Genomic DNA, 26,972 nt, shown 5'->3' with positions numbered 1-26,972 from the left:
CGGCGTTTTCATATCCCCGGATATGATTAAGGTAAATAAGATTAAAGACCGGATTAAAGTAAATTCACGTCGCGGCCACAGGATTTCCGTCTCCACCCCTTAATGCACGACGCAATATTGCAACAAATTTTATGCGTCAAACGCACGAAAACGGCAGGATGATACGATTCCTCTTCCTTTTTGTCCTTTTTATTTCCCACAGTCGCCATTTCCATACCGTCCGCGTCTTGACGCGCATCGATATTTTCGCAAAGATTTTCTTCTCGAACCTTTCGAAAAGATTTGTTTTCGTAAATACTTAAAATAACGAAATATCCATCATTCGCCAGAATTTCTACTCTCTAAGAAAAATTCACGAAAGTTGGAATTTCTTCCCTCCTCTTCCTCCCTTATATTTTATGGTTAGATAATCTCCGTTTAAAAGGTGCGCACAATTTCTACCAACTTTGTCACGGAAATTTTTCGGCTCGAATTCCCCTACATTAATCGTAGATTGCGCGAGTCGCGCTCTCACGGTTTAAAATATCACCGCGATTTGGATTGGATATACCGGCACTTATACACGCGCCACTATAATAACGTTCGGTAATCCCAGACTTGCTTTACGGTGCATCGTAATTTTTTAATTCCACCGTGTTTTTCACAGCGAGGGATATAAAGAGCGGGCGCGATTAAAGAGGCGCGGCCTGCTACAAAACGAGGCGCGTTCGCGAGCTTAACGAGCGCAATAACGCATCGCGAGCGTGGATGGAGACTTTTCAAGAATCCGTTACTGATGCCGAGAGGAAAGAATATTGAGAATCGAAAGAGGTAAAGGAGCGTCGAAACGATATTATTGTCATTAGAATAATACCATAATACTCGTATTCTTATTGGCAGAGATGCGTGGCATCACTCGTCGAGACGGATAGTAATTCGAGTCACTCGCACGTTTCTCACGGTGGATAAGGCGTTTCCAGATTTTTCCAGATTTTGAGGAGGACGAAACTCGAGGAGGAGGAGGATTGTCGGACGGGTTCTCTGTCGTCGATCGGTTAATTAAGTAGCAACGATGACGTTCAGTAATCGTGGAAAGTTTATGGAATACGCTCGCTCGTCGTCGGGACTACGTTTCTTAATTAAATCTCGAAATATCAACCGAGCAGAGATCACGTTTCTCGCGTGTAATCTTCTTTGCTCCGAGTTTTGAATTTTGCGAGACGAGAAATCGCGTTGCCATCGACTATTTCCCCTCTCATCTTTCAATTTACTTGAAATAAGAATATCAATGACTCGTGTTGACGATATATCGAAAAGAAAAGAAGAAAAAAAAATAGAAGAGGATCGAACGAGAAAGTGGTAAAGGCAGGGATCTAATTCTTTTAGCCAGGAGATTATTTTCGACAAAAATTTCGAAAGATTCGCTTTAAAAAATAATAAGGAATCCCAAGTTTACACCGACGCGTATAGTTGAAAAGTAATATGGCGGTAATCGGGTCACCGTATATACTCGGCGGGATCTAGCGCAAACTTATTTTCCTTTTCCTTCGTACACGTGTTACCGTGGAGAAAAACACGGTCGTCATAGCGTGGGGAGGGGAGGGGGGGCGGACATCCAATATCCCCCCTCCCCAGCCATGAAATTCAACGGCGGTGTCGCAGCAGCTAGCACAATAGAGTGGGTGTAGAAAAAGCGGAGCCGGGACGCGCGAAGATGTGGGATCCATTAGCGTTCCATTTCGAGCTCTGTTCCTATTAAATTATAAGAAAGCTTGCTTAACACGTTTATTTATTTAACTGCTTGTCGATCGGCCTGCAACGGCGTCCTTCTTGCGAAACGTTACGTATTGTATTACGCGTATTGGCGGGTTGCTTTCGATTCGAGAGTTATAAAATGGCAGAGGGGAAGGAGAAACAAGAGGGCATTATATCGAGAAACATATTGAAAAGAAACTTGTCAGCGTCAACGTCTAACTACGTACAATGTTATCGACCGCAGGAGTGGCCGATTCCTATCCAACGCATTTTTTTCTTTTTTTTTTTTTTTTACGTATACTATTATGTCATCGTGTTTTATTGAATATCTTACCGCCAGACAGGAGCCGGAGATTGCTAACTGATTGATCACGGCGACGATTCTCGAGGAGCCTGAGAATTTCAACTCGAAAAATTGGGAGAAGAATTCTTTTCTTTCTTTCGACGAATGAAAAATATTCGTTTGAAAGTGAGAGAGGGGGAGGAGGAAGGAGGGAAGAGGTCCAGCTTTGTCAATAATTAATGGGATTAGGATGGGGATGGATATCGGAGAAAAATATTTCTATATTTCTCCTGCGAAGGAGGAAGGAAATATTTCAAGAATAAACGAACCTTCTCTCCGTTACGCTCACGAAGAATGGTATTAACGGAAGGGGTTCTTAACGATTCGATAAAAATGCAGCTCGATATTGCTGCTCCTTAATTAGAGTATACGGCGAGGTACGTGATCGAGTACTATTCGTGCTCCTTCCTTCGAATAATTCTCGATGAAATATTCACGCGAGATGGTTGCAAATCGAAGTATCCTGCATTCTATCTCTCCCCTCGAGGGGACGAAGCATTATTAGGGCGTTTATCGGGCGGGGGGGACTGTGCGATATAAATTTATCGTGGAATTATTTTCAGTCGGAATGCCATTTATTATTAATAGTATTGTCGATATCGCGATACTTTTCTCCTAGAAAGAAACTCGTGTTTCCATAGTAGTCCATAACTCGCCGATTCAAATATGAATGAATTCTTCGATGCGCGAATGGGGTAAATGCGGGGGTTGAAGGATAAAGAGAGAGAGAGAAAAAGCGTTTGTTTTCGTTATTCTCCATTTTGCGAAATTACGATATCGCGACGCGAATTGTTATTTTTTTTTGTCGATTATTATGACACACAATGTTTTGAAATAAGAAACAATAATAACATCTACGATTACAAATTTATCATATCGTTATATTGAAGTATTAAAGTTTAATCTCCCGAAAAAATTCTTCCTCACGGCTCTTTATTCACCGTTTCTCCGCGTTCGCGTAATTCTGGCTGATATCGATTCGAGATCTTTCGAGGCAAATTAATTCCATGAAAGACATACGTGTTCGCGTAATTATGCAAGCCCTTTGAAATCGCGCGAGGGACCGAGTCGCGAACCGCTCTCTGAATTTTATACCAACGGGTCATACAGCTTTTAGAGCACTTGATATCAAAATTTATCGTTGAACGGGTTTCGTGGAGTGTGTGCTAGTTAATTTAACAGTCGATTAATATTAAAGCTTTTCAAAAATGGAGCATTTGAAAGTGGAAATGTGAAGAGTTTATATTAATTAATATGGGAAATATGCGTTTCGAGGAGAGGAGAGGGGGGGAGGGGTGAAAGAAGTAACGTAACGCAAAAATTTGTGTGATTTTTTTCATAACGTATGATTTATAATAATTTAATTTATACGTGTAAAGAAGTCTATATATTGGATTAATAAATAGCAGTAATAGCAGTAATAGCAAATGTAAAAAATGATGTTGATGAATTTCAAACAAGATATTTCAAATTTTCTTTTCCCAAATAAAAGGAATATCCTTCTATTGACAGATAGAATTAAAATGACAGAAAAAATTAAATAGATTAATCTCCTTTCTCTCTCTTTTTCTCTTTCTCTTCCCAATTTATAAACTCTTGCCGCATAATTTCAATTTCTTCAATTATGGAATAATTATTCTTCGACTAGTAGAAACTCCAATTCTCTCTCTCTCTTTCCAATCGCAAAATTGTCTACAGCCGTAAAAAAAAACAAGATTAATAATGGAAAGCATCTTGAAAAAAATTTAAAATCCAATAAAATCCATCGTTACTTTCTCTTAGATAGAAAAAAGTTGGCTCGACATCTTCACGAAACAAGCGTACATCTGGATAAAAAAGAAATGAAGGCCCCGCTTCGAACGATAATAAAGTAGATTCGATTCCCCAAAAAAAAAAAAAATGTAATGAAAAAGAAAAGAAAAGAAAAAAATTGTCAACCTTCGTTCCCAAAGATGTGCCAATAACGGAAATTAATCGATACGTGAAGTCCGTTCTCCTTGACCAGGTTTCGTTTACTGCACGAACGCAACGGCGCAGCGAATAAATCGGCTTTTTATGCGGACCGCAATTCAGCGATTTTATGCGGAGCTTTTTACGCAAATATCCGTGACAATAAGACGAGTGCCATTGCACAACGATCCGCTATTGTTTCTCCGTCCTCGTGTTAATTTCTCGGGTAATAATTTTTTCACTTTATCGCTTTCCTATAAGCGCACCCCCGCGTGCATTAAGGCGGCGCGGTGGACGAGAGCGGAGGAGGTTTTATACATGGCGGTATCCCGAGTTACGATACCGCTTTCCGGCATAATAAAAAAAGAAAAAGGAAAAAGAAGAAAGGGAAAAAGCTGAGAGAAGAAGGGGAGGCTCGATAGAAAAGAACGACCCTGCTTCTTCGATCGCGCGGCTCTCGAATGGTTTATTCGCGCCGAGCTTTAGCCGAAGAAAAATAAGAAAAAGAAGGAAGAAAGAAAATAGAAGGAGGAGGAGGAAAAATGTTTTAAGAGTCACTTGTTTGTCATGTGCACGCGTATATCTGAATAGTCCGCGCTACTGCGTTTCGCTACACGAAGCCTCCAAGACACTTCACGGTTCGTTTACCTTGGCTACGGCCGCCTACTGCTGCAATAGCTGCCCCTTCAGCTTCGAAACCTTTTCGAAGCTCCCTGTATCAGCTCGTTCTCGTGTTACGTTCGAATCGATGGATCGATGGGTTCGCGTTTCAGGGATCAATTCTTCACTCCCCGAGTGTTTTTTTTTCTCCCATCGGAGAAGTCTGGCGCATTAAAAATTTCATTCGATCGAACTCCGCTAATGGCTAATTGGGGAATTCGAGGAAAGATCGATTCCGAATTCTGCTCTGCTAAAATTTTCCCCGTGAAAAGTTTATCAAAAGTAACTCGCGTGGAACGATCTCGGCCCACTTTTAAATATTACCGGATGGAATCCGATAAAAGAGATCCATAAGGACTTCCCCCGCATCTGAGAACTTGAGAAGAAATTTCATGTACACGTATTATCTAAAATTTTCGCGGGACGACGATGAAGATCGAAAAAATTGGGGCAACGAAAGCGAGAAAAGTTTAATCGATCAAATTTCAGAGGAGGGAGAAATTTTGGTGGAACGAGGGCGCCACCGTGAAAAGTGTTTTCACCAGTTTCCAATTCAACCGCGCTCTCCTCAATTCCGAAATGATAAACGACGGGGTGGCGGCTCGGATTGGCGCGTTGTCGTCGCGCGGAATCCGGCGCAATTAGGATCCGACCAAGTATTTGTTCGTTAAATCGGCGAAATGAAAGCAAACTGCACGCGTTAATTTCGCCGGACGATGGGATCCAGCGATCCAGCGAACGAACGATCGATCGATCCCTCGTCATTAGCGTGTCGATTCATCCCTCTTCGCGCGAGTATAATTAGAATAAACGTTCATTAATGTTCTCGCGATTTCGCAATCAGCTAACCGTATTCGCGCTGTTCTCGAATCAGTTTTCGAGAAGAATTTTTGTCGGAGCGAGTTGAAATTAAGTAAGTGAGAACATTAACGAAGGAAGCGATGAGAAGAGAATACACGCGTTTCGAGAGATTGTTAAAAAACGATACGTTTATTTTCCTCTTTTTCCTATCTCGAAATCACGCGCGCGGAATTTACTTGAAATAATGGTTACATCGTCGTCGACTGATTTCGAAGGATGGAAGGAAAAGACCTGGTCGATCGAAATTCGCTATCGCAAATCACCCGAAATGAACGCCCTCACGAATCGCTATAGTTCTCGCGGTGCGCTCGCGATAAGCGTAATAAAGAGTGGGCTGATTTGCGCCCCGTCAATACGCGGCCTGTTATTCGTTTGTTTTACGCGTCATTGGCAAATGTTCGGTAAATCAGACACAGAGAACTCGTACATCGACCAGGAATCCGATTTCGAATCCAGCTGTCGCGAATATATCTTTCCACGAGCGTTTTCCTAAATTTTTTTTACCCATTTTCACATGGGGAAATAAATGAAAAAAAAAAAGAAAAAAAACATCAAGCTGATGAAGCTTTATGAGTTGTCACCAGTGTTCCCGAATTTTCGATTTTCGTTAAACGTTTATCCGCGCCGACGTGCATCCGAAGATCGAAAATAGAACTGTTCGTCGAACAACGCACGGATGTGTTATCCATATTACCAATATTGTTAATCTAATGCCTCGTGTTAGAATTATTTTCCCAATTGTAGCCCAGAACGATGTAAAATTTGCATTCGTGGAAATGGTTAGAACAGAAGAAAAGTGGTTACGTTCTTATCTTATGATTTTTCGAATTGTCATTGTCTTTTAAATAATTAATTTTCCTCGATTTTCATTTAACCGCAATAAAATATCGAATATTTGGATTAATCAGAACCTAGTAGTACAACCTTTTCGTACAACGTTTTGCGAATGATGATTTCGTTACCGAATTACGGTGAATTATCAAACTGGTGGAGGTCTCGCGAGCGTAAACTGCTGCACGAGCGCGTAATAGGTTGCACTAATCATCTCGGCGAATGCGACATTAATTTTCATTGGGCCGAGACCTTGGCTGTCATGTCACCTTTCGTCGCTGTCCCATTGGCAACAATGTCGCGCGTTATTACCGCCCCCCTTCCCCTTTACTTTTTATCGTATTTCCAGGAGAGAAAATTGGCCCCCGTTAACCAACGGCCGCCAACGCTCTGAAATCGCGGCAAACTTATTAGATTCCCTCCCGCCCGCCGCAGGGGGGGCAGAGGGAGACGTGGAGGATATTTGTGGAATTTTCTCATTATACTACCAGATATTCACCGGAAACTTGAAAAATTATCACGGTTAATCTCGGCCGGGATAGAAATTGATGCGCCTCCCCAATCATTTTTCCGCCGCTTATTAGGGAGATGCTTTTAAATTCGACTCGTGGAGATCGGCCGAGCATCGTTCTCGTTAATGAAGTCGAGTCGATACGACTCGAGGGGGGAGGGGGGCCAGTCTCTCTTTGCACAGGTGTGTGCGCGCCACGACTCGCCTCTCCGTTTCGTAACGTTCCCCTCGTGTGTGCTACGACGTGTAGCGTAAGGGTAAACAGTTTAATGAATATTTAGCAACGACCAGGAAAGTCGTTTTTTCAACAATTCTTCTTCTTCGAAAAATCGATTGTTTTATTCTTCTTCGGAGAATTTTTTTTACCCACGCGATGTAAGTTTGATCTTAAAAATAATAATAAACGCGTGATTTACGATTTTTCTTTTACAATTAATTCTGCGAGGGGCCAATCGGGGGCCCGTTTTACCTTTTACGTGATACACGAAGATGCGAAAGGATCTCTTACATGGATCCTACGTGGGCCATGGTACGTAGCTTTGCCAACGAGAACGAGAACGTCTCTTCGGGACGAGACGTGACCCGAAGCTGGAAAAATTTTTCTCGCGAATATATCGCACGTTATTTCGCGTGTGGAACGCGACACATAGAAGCGGACGTCGGGTTTGAGCGCGTCCTGGGCCATCATCATTTCGCAATGCCTCTCTTCCCTCACTGACATTTGACGTATCCAGTATAAATAACGTTTGCTGCGTCCAGTGCAAATAATCATTTAATAAATGCCACGTCTCCACGCACCTGCGGCTTTGAAACTTGACATTTATTTCGCGGGGATTTCACCTGGAGAAACGGCCTGCCCGCAGAAAAATACGATCGTTGCCGGCCTCTGCCTCGGCTGGAGAATCGGACGTTGGACGAGGGAGAGAGGAAGGGGAGGAAAAGAAAAAAAAAAAGAAAAGTAAAAAGGAGGGTATCCGTGACATGTATAATGTCATAAATGTCACGCTTAATTGCCGTTCCGTATTTTAAGTCCTGGCGAATAGTTCTCGTCGTTCTAAAAATCCACGGTTTGGAAAGGATAAGTAAGCAAGTATTTCGAATTTTTGACTTTGACGGATTTTGTATACCCGAAACGATACGGATACGATTTAATTGAAACGAGTTTTGTTCGGAGTTTCGATCGAAAAAAACGATCAAAATTTTTGCATGATAATTTTATTTGAAATTTTTATACGCGCAACGGCGAGGAGAGATATCGTATCGATAAATGTGATTATATATGCGATATGTATATTGGAAAATTTATAATGAATAACAAAATTGTTGCAAAAAACATATTTTTGTCGCCTAGTTTCTTTGTATTCGCGTGTACTCTTTCATTCTTCGTGGATAGTTTTTACTTTTTTTTTTACATTTCAACGAAGATCCATTTATAGGAGCTCGATCGATCGAAGCTTCTGTCTAACGAAAGCTTCCATTATCTAAACAATCATCGAGCATCGAGCTATAGTTATGTAAATGTTTCTATATAATACAGTGGATATAATACGCGATCGAAAGGATATATCGCATCAATTGTTCCGAATTCGTTCGTGCAATACGTGTTATAAAATTCACGATGCATGAATCCATTTAAGCATTATGCAATTTTTGCGCTCGCCAACTAGTTTTCTAAATTCTTAAACTTCGAAACTGAAACGTTATTATATATTTACGGGCAAATGTTTGATGGAATTCACCTGTACATGAAAGTGAACTGTTAATTAAACGAAAAATCATAGCGAGGAAAATGATGTGGACTTTTACCGTACGAACGATCTGGTTCTACGAAATTGTATAATTAAAAATTCATCGCGCTTGTCAAATATAGAAAATATATGTATAGAGAGAGAGGAATAAAACGTAAAAAAATATTATCGAGATTCTTTTCAAATTATCTGTCGCGCATCGTTCACCTTTCTGTTAAATTCGCGATACAATTCAAATCATAAACAAAGTCGAAACCAGTCCGAACACGATTCACCAATAATTTTAAAAGATATTTTATCCCCCATCGATGAATTCACCAATGGAGAATATATTTTATTACGTGTTTCGCTAACAAAAAGAAAGTAAAAAAAAAAAAACTATAAATTCGCGAATTGGCAACAAAAATAAAACCTCGTTTCACTGCGCGCTTGGTAAATACGAAGAGGGAAAGGGAGGAGGAGGAGGAAAGACAAAAAAACTGTCGTAACGTTTCCGATTAAATTAATCGAATTCGTAGCCGGTGGCTTCAGGTGTGACTGTGCACGGCTTCGAAACTGGTCGGATTGGTGGGCTGAGTTAACGGTGCACGCAAGGGCCAAGAACCTTTGGTCGTTGTATGCACCTGGAATACATATTGGCCGCTTCGAGCACTCGTACCTAAGCAATATTCCCTCCCAGCTTATTGTTCCCGAACGTGGCACGACCTTCGTCAAAATTGACTGCCAACCAAGCATTTTGCAAATGTTTCTTTCCACTATTCATCCGAGCGTCACGTTCCAGTGAATCTGGTCCACTCGTCTCGTTGCATTCGAACCTGCCATTTCACGCAAGAAAATTAACCCCCCGTTCGATAATTGCGGGCTCGTTCGCGAGCTATCTCGAAGAGAAGGTGGCTGGCTGGCTGGACAAGTAATACGGGCGAAACAAGCGTGAAAATTTTTGTGGAAAAATTTCGAAAGTTAAATCCTAAGGGTGCGAATACATTTGAGAGTAAAAACCCTCGAGAATTGCTCTTAAGAGAATTTTTCGCAAGTGGGAATTACGCAGAGAATGACTTGTCCAACGGCTCTGATTTTCAAGTGCAAATCTCGAGAATTTCTCTCTTTCTTTCTTCCTTTTTTTTAACACTTTGAAAAATATATTCCTGCACCTTAAGCAATTTAATTTCACACCAGATGAAGATAGAACATGACAACGCGGATATAAATGCAGCACGCACAGCCTTCTCCATCGACACGTTTTTACACTGTCGACTTTTATTATGTTTGTTTCGGCCGCGAATATATCAATAATTTCGATCTATCTGTAAATTTATACGATATGTTCCACCTCTCGATTTCTTTTTCTACAACGAATACAGAGATACCGCTGAAATCAACTATTACCCGAGCTGGCTGGCATTTTAACTTTTTTCCACGGGTACACGGCCCAGAGTATCGACAACGGTCGACAATGCAAAGCTTGTTCGACGAGAGACGTCGATAGGGAAATCCTATCTGTCGTTATTTCGAACGTGAAACTCTGCAGCAGCGAGGAGGATACGTCTCTCTCTCTCTTTCTCTCTCTCTTTCCCTCTCTCGTTTCGAGAATTTCGTTTTATCAGATTTATCGAGTATTTGCTCTCCCGGTGTATGCAAAACCGGAAATCGTTGGAGTTTATCTCGATAAATAAGCCGCGAGTGACCCAATAACATTAGCGATCATATCCATATGATATTTTCGATGCGAATAAGTTTAGATAGGGGGCGCGTGCGACTGTGTTTGAAAATGCAAGCGTGAATGGCTTTACCCACCTTTATCCCGAAAATAGCCTCGTTGTCGGCGCGAGAGGAAGCGAGAGAGCGCGTTCGAGTCGGTGGTGTGAGGGAGATATTGAATTTGTATCGACAAACACCTATTGGCAATCGATCGATCCCAAGGGGAAATTTTCCTTTCCCTTCTCCCTTCTCGATGGATGGCGCACAGCCGTCTTGGAAAAGGGAGGGAGGGAGGGAGGGAGAAAAAAAATAATGTTGCCTTCCTCCTACGTTTCCGCCGATAACGCTATTAAAGAGAATCCGATACTTCGTATTACGGTGAATCGATTTTCAAGCTTTTGGCTCGTCTTCCCGCGAAAAGCAAATATTGCGAGATAAACTCGGAATCGCGAGTAAATTATTCGTTTCGAATTTTTTTTTTTAAGCGAATCTTTCTCTTTTTCCATGTTTTAATCCATGTTATTTTGTTTTGTAAATGTCGATCGGTTGAATTAAAACCGGCTTAAAAATTGCAACATTTAAGCAGATTAAAAAATTTATTATTTATCTTTTATTATGGCTCGTGTTGTACGATTTGTACAATGATAACGTCATACGCGTTTCGAGCAAAAAATTGGCTTGCAAAAATCTTTATCTTTTTTCTTTAATTATTTGAGTAGCGCGAGGATTGATTGAAATAATTGAAAGATCAACATGTTTATAACGCTCGAACAAGTTATCTTTGAGATAGTTGGCGATGAGTAAAGTTGTTGAAGGACAAATTCATTAAATTCAAAGGAGGATTATTAGTTTTCGTTTCTCAACAGATAATATTGATACCACCTTCGTTCCTTTCGAAAATATAATTCTTGATCAAACAAAAGGTCGAGAGATTAAATGTATTCAAACACATATAATAAATGTTTCCGATCTCTAATGTATTCATCCTCGTAATTTAAACGGATAACTCGTAATGTATGATAAATAGAAAAAACGGACGAATCTAATTCGATCGATCTCTAAATTTCAAAAAGCATCCAAACGTTAAATATGCCGCGGAAAAATATCAGTTGAAACTTATTTATCGAGCTTATAAGCCGTTAATCACCCCAATCGATCGTTTCTCTCCCAAAATCCGTTGTACACAGGTGGAAAAAACTGAAACGATGGCGGATTCGCGAGAAGAAATTTCGATTCGCGTGAAATTCGGTTGGACACCGAGGACGGAACAGAGAGGAGAGAGATCGTTTTGGACAAACGAGGATGGCCGACGTAACGAGCCCACGAGGAGGAAGTTTCCACATTGCGGATGGTAGAGGCGCCTCAGGCGGCGCCTGGCTGCGAGTCAATCGCGCTCCGAGTGTAGCTTCGGCTACCACCGAATTCAGTCCACGGTGTTGGTTGCCGCTGCTGCTTCGCTGTGTCTCGCATCCTCGCCACCTCGCTTCGTGGTCAAGGTGCACCCGTGGTCACGTGGTTAACTTACGAAAGTGTAACAGGCAAACAAAACGGGTAACTGGGTCGCTCGTTCGTTCGTGCAACACCGTTCGCAACACGGCTCCGTTTATTCGACGCTGCGAGAGAGAGGAAGAATCACATGTGCGGTGTGCGTGCAACCTGCTGCGGCTCCCTCGTTTCTTCCACGTTTATCCCCTCACGTGGTATCGCGCGGTGCTACGCGGTGTCACTTTCGGTCGGTCGCGTGTGAACGTGGAATCGTCTCGTGAAGATATATTTCATCCTTGAGAGTGTTCTCCCTTGAAGATCGTCGCGAGAATTGTCCAAGAGGACACCTGTTCCCCTCGCGATAATAATTAAGTCTAAGAAAAAAGGCGGCTATTGTTCGCGATTTTGGTAAGTGGTCTGTGCTACGTGAACGTGGTGGATGACGTGACTGTCGATGGTTGTACCCGCCACCGCTGGTTACATGTTTTCGAGAGGATTAGAACGGAATCCGACGAGGTGGAATTAATGCAGCGCAACGATAGGTTCGTAAACGTTATCGGCCACCCCACGAATTCTCGATGGGGGTCGAAGAAATAAAAAAAAGAAAATAATAAGAAAAGGAGAAAGAAATTTCAGCGACGCGCAGTGACGTTTGATTTTTTTCCTGTCGCTGAAAAACAGGGTCGATCGATATAGACGTAGTATGTATATATATATGATATATATTTTCGATACGCGGCTCTGTTTAATGCAACGTGGTCCGTGCGACTTTGAACTTATTCAATTTGCAGTTTGGCCCGTGAATCGATGCTAATGGATCGAATAAATATGCTCTCATCCCTCCCTCCCTCCCCCTGTTGTGGGCCCGGCTGAACCGCTTCACCTTTGCTTTTTCATCCTATATTCGCATCGTTCCGGGTAATCTCATGCAAAATTTTCCCTACGGGGAAAATCTTTCCTCGACACTCGGAATTTTGAGGTAACTTCGCCTGTATTTGTCTCCTTCCCTCTCTCCTCTCTCTCTTCCTCTCTCTCTCTCTCCCTTCTTCGTGAATAATCATGGAGTGGAGTTTACGGGCCGCGTTTTTCACGGTTCGTCTTCCCTCCCGGAAAACGTCGTTTCATCCATGTTTCACCGGTGACACAAAGGAATCCCTTTAGAGAGTTATTTCCCTCGAGTTCTGTAATTCTCTCCCGACAATTTCTTCTTTTAACTTACATATCATTTATCATTTTCGCCTTAACGGTTTTCCGTGCGCGATATCTTGTCCTTTTTTTCTCTTTTCTTTGTACAAAAGTGTTCCTCCGCGTGAAAGGAAGGAAGAGTCGGAGAACAAGTGAATGAAAAAGTGAATGTTTAACTTTTGCGGTCGTCTGATTATTTTCGAATTTTTTTTTTCTCTCTCTAGATCCTTTTAAGCTCGTTTACTTTTACAAATATCGGATATTTATAGCGTAGCATACTTCTGTATGCTGACATATTTCTTTGAAGTCGTGCCAAGTGAATCATCGACGGAAGATAGTAGAAATGACGTGTTTTATAAGGGAGGAGAATAATTCCAACAATGGAAACGAAAAAAAGAAAAATAGATACTCGTAATACTTGTACTTGTAAAAAGAAATATTTGCATTTTTATTCCCGTGTATATAATAAACTGTGTCTTCGTTTTCACAATATTCAATTTTTCTCTGATCATAATGAAAATGCTGTTAAATGAAACTATGCCGTTAAATTTGTAATATAACAATCATCCTCGAATATACGAATCGCGAGGAGAAAGAATGGAATAACGATTTCGATGTTTCCAACGAAATATCATATTCAATTTTTCCAAGACATATCCGGAAATCCTCCAGATCCCGTCCTTTCCTTGCGGTCACTGTTTTCCCTTCTGACTTACGTAAGGGTTGGTTATCGACGATGCAACAATTTTCCCCTCGTTTTATTTTTGCACCCCATGTTACGAGAGTAACACGGGTGCCGCGTTTGTTCCACGCTCAGTGACGCACTTAAACCGGGTTACCAATGAGAATTTATCGGCACATTTATTGGAATACCGAGAAACGAACGAATTGCTCGGTTATTAACATCGATAATCGCCATCGAATAAACCGGCAATGCTCTCTAAATATTAAAGGTACGCCACGAGAAATCCGTGATTTGGGTTTTCGAAAATCGTGTGTCGACAATATTGATATTTATATATCGCATAATACACTCTGTTTCTAAATTTCTTCTACGCCTTTAATACGAATTGAGAAACATTGCCAGACAGCGATATCCGGGATTAAATGGTCACTCAATTGTTTGTCAACACTTGGAATTCGTTTGAATCCGAGGATCGAGGCGAAGCTCGTCGCGAAACACTAATTGGACTCTCGAAATTTGAGGAATTCCGATGAATTCACGCGTGACGAGATATTTTCGAGAAGCTCATTATATTCTCGAAAATTCTCGAGTTCTCGCATGTCTCTATCGAATGTACGTAATACATTCGTACATCGCACGCTTGTTAACTAATTTTATATAATAGAAAAATTACGGTTTTCAAAGGAAACGATTTTCAACGATTCGCTCACTCGTATTTCCAACAATGGTTTTTTTCCGTGTACCAATAACACAAAATTTTTTTCTAGAAAATGTACGATATATTATTCTTTATTTCGTTCAACGGTGAAACGACTAATTATTTCTTATTCGTTCCTTTATTTTCCCCGCGAGCTGGAAACACCACAGCGGTTTCCGCGGTTGGCTCTTATTCAGAACTGGTTTTTAATAGTGCTCCTCGTTTTTACCCACCGCCATTAAATCAGTCTTAGCACACTGTTGAGCGTTAACGGCGTCTCGTTTCGTCAACTTGCACCTCCTATATTATTCCATTCCTTATTTCTCTCGCGTTTCTTTCGAAGGTTCGCGCTTCCGTCCGCTACTACGCCTCGTGAATAAATTAGTCGCATCAAACGTCATCGAGGAACCCCGTGAAAAATTGAGAGGTTTTCGGTCGGACCCCGTTTCCTTCGATACTATTCGATCGATCGATCGTATAGAAACGATCGTTTCCGTGGCCTTCGCCTTATCATGGAAATTGAAATGGAAAAATCTCTGGTTGATTCCTTCCGATCTTGTCAACCAGACCTGGTATCTTGTTAAGGTTTTTGATAAATATTCCTTCATCGATATCGATCCTTTCATCTTTTTTTGATACGAATTTTTCTTCTTCTCGATTACATCGTGAGACTTGAGGGAAAGAGGGTGTAAATCAGATTTTATAGAAATCTTTTTGAATTTTCAATTGCCTTGTATCAAATATTTTCGACACAATTCTATCTTAGATTGATTCTCTAGTAATAACGAGTTCCAGTTCGAAATTTGAAAATGATTTTTCTTTCGATAGAAAGATGAACAAATTTCGAAGTTCGATCTTAATTAAAACGCGTACTTCGTGTCCAAGTAATACATTCGATATAAGATTCAAACAACTACTTCGATAATAATCGATTCGTCGAGATTGAAAATTTTAAAGTTTAAAGAATTTCTCGAACTACGTGAAATCACGTTCACTCTTCTGAGCATAATTTGCATTCCGATACTCTGAATCGTGTTAAGCAAATTAAAACTATCCCAATATCCTTTCCTTCTTAAAAAATATCTCTCGTCAAACCGATATTTCATCTTCGAGCCACGATCATATATATCCTTATACATGGAAATTTCTGTGGAATCTTTCGATCGTTGCTTCCTTCATTAGACGAGACGAATAACCAATCCCTCTCTCTCTCTCTCTCTCTGATATCTTGTTAAGGCCATTAACAAATGTTGCCCGTTGTGACGCGTGCATCATGATATCCGGCCACGATAACATATTACAAACTCGACCTGGTTATCAGTATACACCGCTGGAATCCCGATATTAATTTGTGGCCACCGGTACGAGTACCGGTGTGCACCAAGTTACGGCATAATTAGCAAGCCGCGCTATACGGAGGTAAAACACGGAGGATTGGATACGGAAAAGGTGGGGGTGTCATTAGACAGAGACGTCGGAACAGATTGCGTAACTCGTTAGAGCGGGAAAATTCAGATAAAAATATCGGGTTATATGGGAGATATTTTTTTTTTTTATGGATCGTGGAGGATACGATTGGACGATGTGTGTGTACGTACCGCGACTTTGTCGCAACGGTAATTTAACGATTAATATTAACGTTGTTGTAGGAATTGGATAATTGGATGGACCTTTAAGTGGATAGAAATTTATCATTGAACTAGTAGTTGTTTGATCGAATCTCTCAATTCTAAATTCCTGTTAAAATCATTTATCCTGGAACGCTTTTTACGTGGAAATGTAGGAACAATTTTTTCCCGATGTAATAAAACGTTTTTACAAATGATTTTGAATTGCAAAAGGATACGAGGATCGTACGAATAAATATTATATATTCCGTTATTATACATTTTACGAATACGTGTACGAATATATAAATGTAACGTGTGCAAAGGATGAAATGGATGCGCAGTTATTGCGCGTAATTTTATATAATTAGAATACTTCCTCTGTCAAAAATGGGCGTATACTCTCCGGATACTTTCAACTACTATCTACACACAAAAGCCGGGAACCTCCTAACTTCCTTTCCTGCCCGTTTAACTGGGCAGAGCCACGAGTTGAAACGCGGCCTTTCCACTTTACCAAACGGCAATAAAGCATCAGATGTACAACCTGTAAGAGGAGAAACTCCCGTTTTCACGTTTCCTTCCTTCCTTCCTTCCTTCCTCTTGGACGAGAGAGAGAATCTTAGTACATGTACAGGGTGGTCTCTCATAAAAAAAAAAGTACTGTTAATCTTGATGATGGATCTCAAATCGTCATCTTTTATTGCTATCTTTGGAAAGTGTCGTCAGAAAAAAATTCTTTTATCTAAAGAAATTCGAGGTAGTTAAAAATCTTTCTATGGAAAAGAAATTAAAAAAGAAACAGTGTGCAAAATCAGTCAATTCGAGAATGAGTTTTAACATTTTCTTGCGTTATTTCTTGCGGGAAGAATTTTTCTGGCAATATCATTGAGATCCACAGAGGGAGAGAATCACCCTGTACATGGAAGAGTTAAAGCGGTTGTTGCTCGTGATTAATGGAACCACGCGCTGTGCTCGTTAGAACTTCTTTCTCCAACCCTTCCTTACCCCCTTCTTTTTCGTTAACGCGATCGGGCATGATATACCAAGGGCAATTTCGCCAAGTTTTTCACGCTCCTTTTACCGTGGAACGCGAGTTGTTCCACGGCCGGATGACACAAGGTTTCGATCTCACTGCTTTTAAATAATGCAGCTGGCATATCGAAGATAGTTTAGATTCTGGAATACAAGATAAACACAGAAAATTGTAAAAACGTAAAAGTAATTAATACTTTACGTATAAATGATTGCAAAGAAAAAAATTATATCTCAAAATAGAGAAGTATATTAATTTTACCAAAAACACTTTCGTCATTTTTTAACACAAATGATGATGAAAAAATTAAAAATATGAAATTAAATCGTTTCGACGGGTTTAATTGCTCCAGTATTTACCGAGTGTATTTATGAGTTGAAAATTGATATAAATAAACGTAGATGGAAACAGAGCGATTTACAGCTGTCTCTCCCACTTTCACTTTCATCCGCAACCCAAATTTGAATATCATTTCGACGGGTCGACAATCAAAGGATTTCTCGAACGAAATTTTTCTGCATCGACTTTCGATTTCGATTCGATTCTCGAGATCTGGACCCTCTCGAATCCCCCCACTCGCGAGGAGAGATACTTATTGGGAACGATCACGGCCCGCTCCCCATCCAGTCGACTCATTATTGCACGCGATAAAATATCGGACGCGACAGGAAGCCGGTCGTTCCCTTCTTCGTTCGAGATAATCGTAGTTCACGGACGTACGGAAAACGTACGGCCGGTTTTACGTCGTTGCCTCCGGTGCACGCGCTCTGAAAATATATCGTAACCGGAAAGTTTTAGCGCATTTTCACCTGGAGGATGCGGTGTTTTACGCGTACGTGCTCTTTCGCGTTTCCGTGAAATATTTCCCGTGTTTTTCGAGGGTCTTAATAAGTACGTGGGGCGCCAGCTCGCTACCTTTTTCAACGGCGAAAAGTTGGACGCGATTATATCGTCGTGTGATCCGGTAACGAGGGTTTGTAATCGGTGAAATTTATCATCGAAATTTTATTCGGGACTTCGTTATTTTATTTCGGCTTCTTAAACTTTTAAAATCCTATTTCTACAATTTAATATCACGATAATCGTCACGTAATACCTTAGCATAATTATATGCAGCGCAGGTGTTTAATTCTTTCGTAACGGATCGTTGTTCGTTCGTTCTTCTTCTGTTACTCTATTCCACATCGCGTAAAATTCACGTAACGGAATATGTTTCTTTCTATTAAACGTTTCGATGCAATCTTAATAATCTTTTAAGCATTTGCTCTCGAATTTATTTATCGTTAAAAATCGAGCATGGAGGAGGAATCATTTCATCCAGTTGACGATCTTGTAAAAGTTTGATGAACGTCGACCCAGCTTGTATCCCTCTGTTTCTCTCGTTTTATTTCTTACTGGGATGCCAGTCCCGGGAGAAGGTGGGTTTCTCGAAGATGGAGTTCGCGATTCCCTGGACTCGTGGACGGAGACGTCGGCGTGGGATCGGATCGATGGGATCGGAAAATTCATCGGCGGTTAAAGGATAAAGGGAAAATGGCGAACAAAACGGTGGGGCGAGCGTGGAATCGTCAGTCGATCACTACGTGGGCGCACCACGTAGCCGGGGAGATTAAATCAACCGAGCCTCTCGACATGCGAGGCAATTAATTGTCAAGAGCGAAATTGATCGCGCTAATTTCGGAGAAAGCCGAGCACTTGGGGCTTCGTTCGAGAGCCATTCATCGAGAGGCAAGAATTTTCTTTCCGCCCGCGAAATATTTATCGCTCAATTACCGAAAAAAGGGAGAGGGAGAGAGAGATTCCTACTTAGGAATCGAGAGAATTGGAAAAGTTAACGATCGAGTCGATCGAGATCTCTATTAGAGATTCGAAGGCGCGTGTGTTACTTCGCCGACGAGGAATCCTTTATTTCGAAGAGAAGAAAAAAGATCTTAAGAGTCGGGAGGTAAGTTCGGTATTCCACAGCTTTAGAAGAAGGAAAGATAGAGATAGAGGGAAATTCTTCTTTTACAAGAACGACGCGCTCGATCTCATATCAAATATCGTTTTTAGGCGAAAATAATCGAGCTCCTGGAGAGTAGTTGCCCAAAATTACTCGACACCGATGAGCATCTCTGGCGAGTAGGATCGAATTCCACGAATAATCTTCGAAACGATCTTCCGATCTCAGCTTCTATTCATTAATTAAAACGTAACAATAACGTAACGACGAGATATAAACCTAATGTTTCATCATGTTTTCAAGGTTTCTTGCGGATCTATAAGCTACGTACGTAATGCAGCTTCCTCTGTTCACGTTGTTGAAAGAGGCAGGCGCCGGGACGACGACCGCTGTGCCGAAACCCCAGAGCCCCACAGAGTATTCTCCGATCCCATGGCGACACTTCGATTCGAAAAGATAAGATTGCCTCGCGCTTTGATACTCTCTCTTTCTCCCTCCCTCGCGAGGAAGTATCGGCACCTTTATTAATATTTTAACGACGGCCAAAGTTACTGCGCCTGCCCGATAAATTACTCTCCCCCCGGAGGCAGGGGAGATCGGTTTTTAAGACTTTAATCATCGCGAATAAACCGTGGAGGGTTCGCTTGCACGACCCGGTATCAATTTTATCATCCCTGGCGGTAGTTTTTTTTCTTTTTTTTTCCACCAGCGAACAGTTTTTCCCTGTCGAACCATCCCGGAAGGGGATTGAATTTCGCGGCAACCGTTCACAACCAGTGGGCGCACTACTGTCGTTGTTACACTCGTGCACACACAGTTGATACACACCGGCCCGCCACGGGAATCGCATAGATTACTGTATCTCGCCGCGAACCATTAGCCTGACCCCTTTCACGTTCGCCGCCGATATACGAGTTCGAACGTGGAATATTGCGCGAGCACCTGAAAACTGGTAGAGCAGTTTCCTCTCTGGTTTCTCTATAACGCTCGGTGCTTCGTATACCTAAATACCAGGGAAAATGCAGCCGATCGGATCGGTAAGTTATAACCGGAATCGGTCCGTGTGTTGCGAAATTTTGCAAAATCCCTTTGCTGGTTTTGATTCGATTCGAGAAATGGTTCGTGGGTATTTTTTTAAGATTTTTCGAGATAAGTTTCGAATGATTATGATTTCGAAAGTTTGCGTTTTCTTTTCAGAAAGGTTCGATTCAGCGGAAGCTTCGGAATAGACGCATGTTTTGATAAAAAATGTGGATAGAAAATGGGAAACGTGATAACGAAGTTTTACGATAATGAAATTTTGTAATTTCTTTGATTCGCGAAATTTGGACGGAAAAACGTGGAATGCGTGTTGATGAAAATTTCTTTGACGAATAGATACAAATTTTACAAGAATTGTAGGTGACGAAATGAAATTGTCACGCACTAATGCTTGAATAATTCGACGAATCGACGAATTTCACTACGATGAAATTTCATTCAATATTTTTCATTTAATTCCGAGAGGTGTACGCTTGATTCGTGGGACTGGAGAAAATTTTGTAAGCGATGAAATTTGAATGGAAGCTGCGGAACGGGATTACCATGTGCTAACAGCTTTAGTTACGATTCTTTAGCCGAGGAGAGAAAGGAAGGACGGTTGGCGGCGAGTTTCGCGCAAATGAAATTCCAATCCCCGTGCCAATTCGATTTTTGCGATTCGCGAAGGATTCACCTATCCCTCGTGACGCGAATTCGAGGAGATTTTATAAGACGAGAGGGCGTGAACAATGAAATTTTGAATGGAATTATCGTGGAATGAAATTATCACATCGCTAACTGCGTTATATGCTTCTTGGACGTGCGTTGGTTGAATTTATGACACATCGCTGACAACGATTGAACTAATCTCTTCCGGCTTCCTAATTTGATGATTTCACCGACTAGATCGTTTCATCCGCGTTTCAGTTTGTGCGTAGTTTCACGTTGAATTTGCCGATACCGTGTCGTCGATTAAAATTGATCGACCAAATATAAACACGGCATTGAACAACTTGATCGAACGTATTTAGATACGTAACCAGCCAGACATTTCACTCGATGATTCGAATTTATACGGAAAGTTTAATTTTATAATTACGATGAGAAACTAGTTTCGAATCTTCGCTACATTCGATTTAATCGCCCGTCGCTACTCGCAAACAGGAACTTGCATAGCATCTTAAATGCGCCTCGTTTTGCTGAATGCATCACCTCTCGTTACTTCCTCGGTCGTAATTTCTTTGAGAAAAACCCGAGAAGAGAGTCGCGTCCGCACCTCCGCCGATAAATAAAAAAAAGAGGGTGGAAAACACGGTGGTTGGAAAGCAGCACCACAGGCTAGGATCACGACTCGTAACGAGGCGGTCGTAATTTGATTTGAGAGGCATCGCGTCGTTCCTGGGATACGTTTCGACGAAGCGGCGCTGTGTACACACGAGTCAGGTGTTTAGCCGCATAGGATTGCAGTTTCTCGAGGGCAAGGGAGAGGGCAATTCGCTCGTAATAACGGAAGCAACCCCCCGGCTTCGTCGGTTAATCGGATGTCGCCAGAAACATCCTCCGCCGATGAAAACAGGCTGTACCCTTGTTTACACGCGATACGAGTCTCCCGCAGATTCGACGCTTTTCATATCCTGCTAGTCTTCCTCCGCCCGGATGCTTCGAATTAATTAAAACGTCCTTTGCTTTCGCTACCGCTTCGTTTCTTTTATGCCGAGGGCAGAACGTCGTCGTTTACGAATGATCAAACTTATAGAAAAACTTATATTTTACATCTATTCGTACTCGACTCTTTCTCTAGAGTCTTCCTCTAAACCAATAATTTCAAGAGGGCAAGAGATAAAATCATAAAGAAGGTTAGTCGTGATTAGTCATTCGTCGAAATTTGAAGGAATCGAAGTAGCGATAAGGAGTAAGGGATAAAACCTTGGAGTGAAATTCGATACGGAAGAATCGATCATTTAAGATCGTGTTTACGAGATAGATCGGTATCGGATATAGAGCGAGAAATTATTCAATTGCAAGCAAGAAATAATTACAATTTTGTTTTTCCTCGAGTTCTCTCCAACAATCACGCGTCGTAGCAATTACGTTTATCGTTTATTTCCTTCTCTCTCGCAATATTCTTGAACTCTGAAACTTCACACGATCGCACTCGGATTCGACCTTGCCTCCCCAATACCGATCGATCGCCGTTCGATTCTATTATCCCGAAGTGGGGAGAGCCACTTTTTTGGTTACGCGGTGATGTTGCACGCCGTCGATTTGTCTTATTTAATTGGCCACTTGTCGAGATAATTAATTGCTCGAAGATCTTGGCGACTCGGGATACTTTGTAATTAGCAGCGGCAATGTTACCCGGCATATCTCGGCGCTCCGTGGAAGAATCTCCCGCCGAGAATAGATATCCTTCCTCCACCTTCCCACTCCTTATATTCCTCGAGAGAACACCCTTGGATTCCGTCCTCCGCCGACCGCGGCGAGGCTTACACCCTTTTCTTCCTCCCTCTCTTTCTCTCTCTTCCGCGCCACGAACAATTAATTTCACCTGTAGAGGCGGGTACAGCCTTTCCAGAAATTGAATTACGCTATCTGTAGAACAAGTTAATTGCATTATTCGTAGTAGTACGAGGCGGTACAGCCTCGGCTTACGTAAATGCACCAACACTTGCAACTCGTTCTCTTTAGCGCCGTTCTCTCGTCGCATCGACGTCGTCGTGCCTTCCCTCCCGGCTGAAATTGAAATTTATTCAGCCGAGACAACGGGGCTGGAAGGGAGGGAGGGAGGGGGGCGCGTATTCCTCTTTGGTATTCGAGCGTCGTTGCGATGAAGTCGCGAACCGATCCACACCGGGCTACCACCCGTTATATTTTTCGAAAGTCCGCGCGCCTAGCGGAATACAAATGGCGGTCGGTGGATGGAGGGTGGCCGTAAAATATGGAACGTATTAATGGCCGACCGTCTTCGTCGTATTCGTCGGTTTTGTCTCGGTTTCGTTTCGCTCGAGATGCGGTTTCACGCGGTGAAATCGATTCGCGGGGGACAGAGTAATGTTTCCGTGTGTGTGTGTGTGTGTGTTTTTCCACTCCCCCTTGACCCTCCTCCATCTTTTTTTCGTTTTCGTTATTTTTAGAGAAACAGGACGCGCGACAATGGCCGGCCGGCCCCGACCACGACGAGTTTTCCAATTTACGCTTTATCGGGGACAGATTGCGCGCTAACGCGAAATGGAAGAAACAGAAACGGTGGACGTTGTGGCAGGTTTACAACCGTGGTGGCGTCCGGCGATTCGTTGTCGATCGTTGGGATACGATCGATGCTTTTTTCCTCCTATCTCCCCTTCCTCTCTTTCTCTCACCCCGCTGGAGTGAAAAATAAGTGGATCTATCGGCAGCGCACGTCTATAACAGTCGCGGAAAACGAGAAGAAGGATCGTGATGGGATTGGCGTTTTTCGACACATGTATGTACACACGTACAGGTACACACGGTATCGATCTTTCCGCCCCAAAAAGAACGGTACGTCTCCTTTCCGCGTAATTTTACGTAATTTCCATGAATCGAATCGTTTCTTCTCTTTTTCCCCTTCCCCTTTCCTTCTCTTTTGTCTCCTCCATCCTTCCAACGATCGGTTATCAAACGATCGAGAGTATTTCGCGATATTCTCGGCCATTTTTCGGATAATTCGGTTAGAAGAGAGGAGAGGAGGGGAGAGAGAGAAGCGTTTCGCCGGTTCCATTAAGCCGGAGGGTGGTATCGGAGAAGAGAGGGGCAAAAGAAAATCGATTAGAAAGGAGGGGAGAGGAGGAGGGCTTGACGACGACGCTTATGTCCGGTCTGAAAGCGCAGTGCCTTACGCGCTACGATAAATCGTTCCTTGTGAAAGCAGATATTGCGTTATCGTCCCTGTGTGACCGGAAGTAGCTTCCACTTTTAAATTCCCGCCCACCGCGTATCGCGGATCTCTTCCATCATCGCCCGTAAAATCATCGAATATATGTATATATATATATAAATGTATTTTCTCCACTCGAATCTCCCTCGAATTTTAACTCTCTGTTATCGGTCGCGACCCTTTGACGACGTTCCTCGACTTCATCCCCCGTGGAAAATGAAGGAAGAACTAATTTGTCGCTGACTCGCGGATTCGTTAATGGATTATTCTTTAATTCGATGAACAATGTCACTATGATCACGGTGCATGCATAATCTATGGGATAGCATTGCTTTGACATTCTTGCGTTGTAATTAGATATCTTCCTCCCTCTCTCTCTTTCGATGGTATTGTAGAGAGAGAGAAACGAGCGAATAAATTTCGGCGTACCACGGTGTTCCTCTTAATAAGATGTAGTTAGTTGGGCGGCCTCCTCTTAATAAGATGTCCGGATGCGCGGTTGTACGGTATTTGATCGCGGCCATGCCATTAATCGATTCACTTTTTGGTATATTATGAGATGTTATCTATGATCTGCATAACAATTTAATTTCTTGACTTCTTCGATATCGAATTCCATGCGGAGAACAATTGTCCAGTTCCCAAATTAATTATAATTCGAATATTCGAGTATCGTTAAATACAAATTATCGATTTTTAAGATATTAAACATTTTCGATATTTTCCATTTTTTTCTTTTTCATAAAATTGAAAAACGAGCGTGTCGCGTACGTCGATTAATAAATCGTTACGCGGAAACATATTAATAATTCATATATTCTTTCCTCCTTTTTTCTTCTAATATGCTATAAATATTTATAATGTACTTAATCACCGTTCAGGAAAAAGTTCGATATGATTAAACGTCGTTTGATAATTTCATCGTTCTATATTCAATTTCAAAATTCAACCGATCAAATTGGAGGAATGAACTTTCCTCCTCCTGATTCGACTCGAAAGGCTCCCTCTGGCGCGAAATTAAAAAAAAAGAAAAAGAAGAAGTCCACGCATGGACATCGTAGAACAGGTGGTGGGATGTTTGCTCGACACTCGATCCCGCTACTGGCAAAGTTATCGATACCGGTTGACAGTGAACGGAAGAACGTGTCGCGTTTCGTGGCACGGGACAGTGTGTAACAGTTTGATACTAGCGATTATTGCCGTCTATGGATCATGAATACCAACCGCGCACGTTACGTTACATATATTAAAACCACTTATCCCTGAAATAGAATTGTTTGCACCGACTTCTAAATCGTGTTGTCCTATGCCAGCTGTATATATATCGACGAGTGAATTGCCTTCATGCCGCATGCACCGAACCGCCACTGCAATTTACTACTTTAGCCTCGTATCAGATGACCTCTGATACTCGTCTACTACCGGAAGCGTCGTGTCAAACGGCTGACATTCTTCTTTTTCTTTTTTTTTTCTTTTTTTAACACAACTACGGACGATTTATAAATAAAAAAAATCCTATCGAGAGTTTGCACGGATCGTTTGCGAATCGAGGCGACCTTTCGATAAACTAACTTTTTCTTACTTTTTATTTTAATATCTCTCCATTATCGTTTAATCGATAGTTTTACGTAAGTATTCTCATCGTCGTTTATGTGTCTTTTTTTTTTTTATATCGACGCGATGATTTCTTAAGTGATTCGCATTAAAACACTTTTAACGAAAAAAGTGATTTTTAATCGACGCTTTTATGTAAATAATTTGTGACATCACGTTATATATATATATATTTTTAAATTTGATTCGTCGACAAACAATGATTTGCGGACGGAATTTAATGGAAGATACTCTTTTCTCTTTTTTTCATTTCTTTTCGTTAATTCGTAATGCTAAATTCATCGTTTAATCAACAGTTTTGTTACATCGCGCTGTTCGTTTACGTCTCGTAGATTTGATACTCGGATAGTCGGTGCTGTGATTTCTGAACGCTTTACATTAACACAATACACCTCTTACATAACGAACCGCGGCTACCGACACGTAAATATAATACGCACTTTGCATACGTACAATACGGTGTTTACATAAGCGTAATGGGTACGTGGCCAAGTGATACGCTCGCGCGCGAATGCTACTCATTAAATTGGTAATGTGTCTCGTTTGATAAGGAGAAAATGATGATCAGAATTGATCGAAAACTACGATCCAACTACTTCCTATATTTATTTATTAGACTTCATTTGCGCACGTATTGAAAGGTGATATTATCTCAACCTCGACAGAGATTTATAATACCCTCTTTCGAAAACTTCTAACTAGATATTCTCAAATATTTGAAGAAGAAAGATCATTTTCAAAGTTTCACACTTCCATCAACTCGAGTCGCGAAACGAATTTCAAATCGTTGCTGTCTTTAAGACGCGAAAAATTCTTCGATTTCTTCACGCTCCTCCCCGCATCCGAGGAATTATTGTCGGGAGAGAATCTCTCGCCGTTTCTTTCCAATTTGCCGTTTATCCCAGCTCTCTTTCCTCCTCCCCGTCCTCCTCTCATCTTTCGAGCGTGCAGGGTCAACCGGTTGTTGACAAAGTTCTTCTCCTCGAGGAAGAAAGTTCTCGTCTCTCCCCCAGCGGGCGAAGAAGAGAAGGTCCTCCCTTTGCGACCACCGAAGCTTCCGTGACAAAGGGCCGAAAATTTCCGAAAGAACGAGCTATCGATCGGCGAACCAGACAAGATAGCCTGGCGATTCACGGTTGTGTGGCTATCAACGAAACAATTTCACCGATCGGATTACAGCGTCGGTGTAAACGCGACCGGTTGCGTCAGCGTTTGAAGGGACGTGACAGGAGAGCACAAGCGGAGCCCGCTTCCTCTGGATTAAGTAATCCACCGTGTCCATCCAGTACGTGGATTGTCGACAGTGGCAAGAGAGAGGCGGAGAGGGAGAGAAAGCTTATTCGAGCTGAGAGAATGTGGAGAAACAATCCTAGGAGCGTGGTGAATATCAATGATGTTGAAATTTCTTCGCCACTGTTGAAACAGTATTCATCAAACAGTTCCATATCAAAATACTTATGAGGAGGTATC

At 41.8% G+C, this 26,972-nt stretch overlaps 1 protein-coding gene across 7 annotated transcripts in view; it reads left to right on the top strand.

Annotated features, from left to right (window-relative positions):
• Positions 1–26,972, top strand: part of LOC107998190 (protein gustavus) — a 215,902-nt gene that overhangs the window by 24,032 nt on the left and 164,898 nt on the right. Inside the window, exons 1-2 of one of the 7 annotated variants that reach the window (XM_062072604.1) lie at positions 652–810; positions 880–12,363. The exons of 4 other annotated variants lie outside the window; for them this stretch is intronic. In XM_062072604.1, the coding sequence (XP_061928588.1) occupies positions 12,347–12,363 (17 nt within the window). In that variant the 5' untranslated portion in view covers positions 652–810; positions 880–12,346. Of the gene's footprint in view, positions 1–651; positions 12,364–26,972 lie in introns of those variants that run through there. 2 more of the 7 variants (XM_017057326.3, XM_062072608.1) reach the window with 2 other exon arrangements.

The sequence above is a fragment of the Apis cerana genome, linkage group LG3 (assembly GCF_029169275.1).
Source record: "Apis cerana isolate GH-2021 linkage group LG3, AcerK_1.0, whole genome shotgun sequence".
Taxonomy (NCBI): Eukaryota; Metazoa; Arthropoda; class Insecta; order Hymenoptera; family Apidae; genus Apis; species Apis cerana.
This window is presented reverse-complemented; position numbering and strand designations above follow the sequence as displayed.